Raw genomic sequence first — 5,393 nt, forward strand, 5'->3', positions numbered from 1 at the left:
TTATTTGGCGAAAAATGATTGATTTCAAAATTATTGTTCAAAAAATGATCTCTCGTGTCTTCTAAAAAATTTAATCAACGAAAAATTAATGGAAGATATTTTCATTATCAATAAAAATATATATTTAAATATTTTCTAAAATAATATATGAATGACATTAGTAAAATGGATTTACTACTTTACCAAAAACAAATTTATTTAACAATCATGAATTTACCTTTCCAAAAGGGCTAATCGACATGCCTAATTTTAAATTACACCCTCCTCTTAATGTTCTAAATACTAAACAAATATTGAATTAAAAAAATACTAAACAAATAACAAATGATTCCTTTATAAATTAATAAAGACTTCAATATCTTGTCAACGTCCGACCTCCACCTGTACGGACCTCTCCGTGTCGACTCAGTCGCTGGCTCGCTCGCTCCTCTCTCTCTCTCTCTCCTTGCAATTTCACACTTTCTCGAGGTTACTTCTTCCGGTGGAAGAAGATCGGGGTCGAAGGTCCGGTCCATCCTCTCTCTGAGCTTCGATGGAGGATCTGACGACGGGCGACCCTCTTGTTCCTCCCAACTTCGTGACCATCCACCATCTCCGAGAGCAATGGCTCAAGCGGCAGCAGCCGCAGCAAAAACTGAAGGAGCTCGAGACACGGCCACGATCGCCACCAGGAAAACCACCGCCAGGCCGGACGCGGACGCCGCCGCCGCCGCCGTCGTTCCCACCTCCGGCGCAAAAGGACAAGGGGAAACGGCCAGAGCAAGAGCTTCCGCGACGCGAAACCGAAGTCGAGCGCGAGAGAGTGAAGGCGTCGAGCCCGAGGGACGAGTCCGATTCTCGACCTTCTCCTGCTGATCGTTTGGCCGTTCGACGCAATGCGAGCGTCAAGGAGGGAAGTGATGGTCGTCAGGCCATCGACTCGGACGGTCCGAAGCCCTCGGAGAAATCGAGCCGTGGTGAATACGCGGGTTTTGGCGGTGCCGAGAAGGCAGAATCGGCCTTGTTGAAGGGCCAGCTAAAACAGCCAGAACAAGGGCTTCCGCAAGGCGAGACCTTTACCGAGCGCCAGAGAGTGAAGGCGACTCCGAGGAACGAGTCATATTCTCGACCTTCTCCTGCTAATCGTCGGGGCGTTCGACGCAATACGAGCGTGAAGGAGGGAAGTGATGGTCGTCAGGCGATCGACTCAAACGGTCCGAAGCCCTCGGAGGGATCGAGCCGTGGTGAATACGCGGGTTCTGGCGCCGACGAGGAAGCGGAATCGGCCCCGGTGAAGGACCAGCGAAAACAGCCAGAAAAAGAGCTTGTGCGAGGTGAAACCAATACCAAGCGCGAGAGAGTGAAGGCGAGTCCGAGGAACGAGTCCAATTCTCGACCTTCTCCTGCTAATTGTTGGGCCGTTCGATGCAATACGAGCGTCAAAGAGGGAATTGATGGTCGTCAGGCGATCGACTCGAACTGTCCGAAGCCCTCGAAGAAATCGAGTCGTGGTGAATACAAGAGTTTTGGCGCCGACGAGAAAGCGGAATCAGCCTTGGTGGCCGCGGTTTCTGTGGTTGCCGAGAGTGCCAACCAGGTGAAGAAGACCGAAGAGTCGGAGAAGAAGAAGAAGAAGAAGAGGAAGATGAAGAAGGAGGAGGAGGAGGAGGATAGGAGGTATAAGAACAACAACAAATGGAAGGGAAAGGGGAGGTTAGATGAGGACATAGTTAGGGCAAAGGAAAAGGGGTTGAAGCTGGAGGAAGGCGAAGCGAACGAGCCAGCGGCGAAAGTCAAGAAGGAGAAGTTTCAGCGTGCCAGTTCTGAGGGCCAGACTGTGACGCCGGAGAGCAAGGAAGTGCGAGTGGAGGCGAAGACCAAGGAAGGTGTGGTGCACACGTCAGCAAAGGAGGTGAAGAAGTTGTTCGGGCGTGCCGGTTCTGAGAGAAAGAATGCGATGCTGGAGAGCAAGGAAGGGCGAGTGGAGGTTGAGAATGTTGCTGCCAATGCTAGTCATGTGAGGGCAGAAGCTGAGGGTTTGAATAAACAAGTATTGGCTATCAATTCAAAGGTGGAGATTGAAGGAGGACTGAGGAACTTGTCATTGCAGTATGACAGTAAAAAGGGTGGTTTCCAGCGGCGGAGGTCTTATCGTGGAGATCGTACTGTTTATGGGGTGATCGAAGGAAAGGAGGAACAAAGGAGAGTGAGAAAGCAGAGCAGTGACGCGGTTTGGGTTAGGAAAGAAGATACAACTGATGGTAATGCCGGCGAAAGTCGAGTTACGTTGGTTCTTTGACGCCACTGGCCTTGTTTTAGCTGCGGTGAGATTACATTTGTTGAACTTCCTTGCAATTTCTGCCTGTGATTTCAGTGTTCATTCTATCTCACTGCTTTTTGACTCCTATTCTATTTGCTGCTATGCACAACAACAATGCATTTAGTTAAGAATAGTTGGTGTGGATTTCCGAACTGTTTGGGATTCCTGCAACGACTTTTGGTACACTGAGTGCGTTCCCTTTTTCAGTCTTTACCAGTCCCTGAAACGAAAAGCTAGAAAAAGCCAGATGATGCAAAGCCAATTCTTATTCTGGATCCAATCCCATCTCCCGACCTATACCTAACACTTCTTCAAATGTAGATTTGACCGAACTTATTTAATAAGGCGAGATGGAGACCTTGATTTGGACCCTCGGGCTCAAGTTTTTGATTGTAAAGAACGCGGGTTAGTGGAAATGGTCATTGTGAATGTGAAGATGATCCTATTGTTGTCGTGTCTCGCTTCATCTTTCCCATTTGCACCTGCTCCAGCTTACAAAACCTAGCCGGAATCCACATCTTACCTAATCAATGGTTAAGGAATTGTTGGCACAATGAAGGTGTTTTCTTTATCTATATGCACCCTTTAGTGTGGCTGACCAACTCTCTTTGCCCGTACAGAAGTTAAGTTCTTGGGCTACCAATGATGCAGTCTACTTTTCTAAGGAAAATCGAAGTTCACTATGCTTGTTGCATTGTTGATATGAAATTGGAGAATTATTTTGTTTGGGAAGTATAGGATTCTCAATAAATAGTTTGTATGGAAGATAATCACAAATTGCAACCATTTCTTGTTGGATTAAGCAGATGTGAGGGCCATTCTAATGATGAATACTTTAATTAGGCTGTCAATATTAAAATACTTTTTAACCATGTTATTTTCATTACCATGAAAGTTGTGAATGTCTATGGTGTCATCTAATAAAGGCTTCTAGGTCCCCGGTGCATCTGTTTTCTTTTATTTGGGCCAGTATTCCCTGGTGCATCTAATAACTAGAGTTTCTGTGGATAGTGCAAGTTTTCTTGGTGCTTCACTATAGTGATATGCAGCTTGATAGTTTGTTCATTTGTCATGAGAAATCAATATTGGAGAACTTGAAAAGTCCAACTTTTGAGTCAAAGAATCCAACTTGAAATCAATTTTCCCTGGTCCATGCACGATGAGTAATATGTGTTTTAACATTTCTTTGTCAAACATGTTTATAGGGAAAACAGAGATCTATTGACTGAAGATTTACTATGTTGTCACTGCATTAAAATGGATAGGAAGCATTTTAAGCATGAAAACTGTCGGTTGAAGAAACTCCAGAGTTGGTGGATTACTGGGACCAAAACGGCCTTCACATGATTGGCAGTTTGGGGGGTGGTGGGCCATTCCTTCTTACTTTTTTTTGGCACTCTGTAGGCCTCAAGAACATGCCGGGACAATTGGAAATATCACGAAGATTGGAACTTTGTGCTACATCAAGCTTTTGAAAAATGACATAATTAGTGTGGTGTTCTTCTATGAACCTAAGCCATTGTGTATCTACCAAAGTTGATCACCCGTTACAATAGTTAAGTTGAAAAGATACCTATTAGCATAAAAAACATTTGGTGGTAGTCTTTGATTGTCCGCTTGAGACAGTTTGATGAAGGTTAGTGTCTACAGATGCAACTGATATTAGTGATTGTCAAGATATGAAGATATTGCATGTAGACCGTCAGTAATATGTAATGATAGTACGGCACACAGATATGAATGTGGATTGACACTATTTGTCAGCTGGGATTATTTTGTATGTCCTGTTTCATTTTCACTGATCTGCAGCTCACTTGAGTATGTTGTCTTGCTTTCGATAAAACTTGGTGCATGTTCATTGCCAAAGATTCATAATACAGATGGTGGAAGTTGCTTAAGTTGATCTCTCTCGTTGGCTAGTTAAGATGCTTATCAAGCAATAGCATTATCCGTGGCAATTGGGCTGTATTGATTTGAAATCTAGACATTTTATATGTCAAGATGGTTTACTGTATGGCTTGTATTTGCTTCCACCCGTTTCTGCACATACGCACGCGCACTTCGTATTAATGTGTATCTGCATATGTAGTATTATGTACGCTTCCTGTGCTTATGAGGAGTAAAACAACTCTGTGTACAGGTTTGCTGGAACTGGTGGAGGAGGAAAGCATAAAGACATTTGGTAGAAGCAAAGTTAATATGGACTGCGATTCATTGAGCCAATTCTCTGTACTGTTTGAGATCATTCTGGCATATCTTGCCTGGTATATGCTCATTCATCTTAGCTCACCTTTGTAAATATAATCCTCTATTGCTAACCTCTTTCTTTAGCTTTCTCTTTGTTTTTTTTTTCCCCTGTTTTGTTGACCTTTCCTTATTTTTTATCAAGCTTCTAATGGATTTCGGCGGAATTCACAGTTTTACGTCCGATGTTCTTTTTTGATAGTTTGGTTGGGCGCGGGTGATAGGTGTCGATGTTCATCATCGTGCTCCTGCTAAAAACCCAAGTTTACGTGCTAAGCCACTGATGTTTTTCTATTCTGTGCTTTTTCATGATTCCTGTGAAGGAAAAATTATGCGACGGCAACAGAAACGACGCATAAAAATCAGAACAATTTGAGTGCAGGTACTCCTCGTGCTGCTAGTTTCTAAATATTCGCCCGAATCACAATTTCGATGTCGGGACCGCAGACACGGGCTCAGGCCGTCTTTTGACGACCTAGGTGACCGCACTCCGGCCGGTTGTTGGAAAACTTGAAATGAAGTTCCGGAAGTTAATAATCGATATGGCCATCTCTCGATCCTAGTTCATTTTGAGTTATGTCTCTTTTAGTAACCCGGTCAAGTTTCAAAATTTATCTTTAACGGCCTGGCCTGGCCCGGCCCGCCTTGTTTATTTCTTGTCCGTCTTATTCTTAATTTTGTGTGTGTGTTTTTAAGAAAAGTTTGACTCGAATTTGACTTGTGAAATCTCTCTTTGTTTTTATCCCAACTGATCCGCTTCTTGATATTTTAGAAGCTCGTGACTTGGATTTTGCAGATAAATCTTTGAATCAGACAAAATTAGGATTTTCGCAAACGTCATTGCGATTGG

The 5,393-nt window shown here is 43.8% G+C and overlaps 1 protein-coding gene across 4 annotated transcripts; it reads left to right on the forward strand.

The window, feature by feature from the left end:
- Positions 1-369: 369 nt before the first annotated feature.
- Positions 370-4,715, forward strand: LOC115739583 (serine/arginine repetitive matrix protein 1-like). Of its 4 annotated transcripts, XR_004015260.2 has the most exons (4): positions 370-1,613; positions 1,647-2,303; positions 4,440-4,504; positions 4,537-4,715. XR_004015260.2 is itself a non-coding variant. In XM_048273612.1 (3 exons), the coding sequence occupies exons 1-2, from the start codon at positions 533-535 to the stop codon at positions 2,276-2,278; spliced, it is 1,713 nt and encodes a 570-aa protein (XP_048129569.1). In that variant the 5' UTR covers positions 370-532; the 3' UTR covers positions 2,279-2,303; positions 4,430-4,715. The 4 variants fall into 4 exon arrangements, 3 of the variants coding, with proteins under 3 accessions (XP_048129569.1, XP_030528605.1, XP_030528603.1); XM_048273612.1 differs by having other exon boundaries at positions 4,430-4,715; XM_030672745.2 differs by having other exon boundaries at positions 4,433-4,715.
- The last annotated feature ends 678 nt before the right edge of the window (positions 4,716-5,393 follow it).

The sequence above is a fragment of the Rhodamnia argentea genome, chromosome 2 (genome assembly GCF_020921035.1).
Source record: "Rhodamnia argentea isolate NSW1041297 chromosome 2, ASM2092103v1, whole genome shotgun sequence".
NCBI classification, from domain to species: Eukaryota; Viridiplantae; Streptophyta; class Magnoliopsida; order Myrtales; family Myrtaceae; genus Rhodamnia; species Rhodamnia argentea.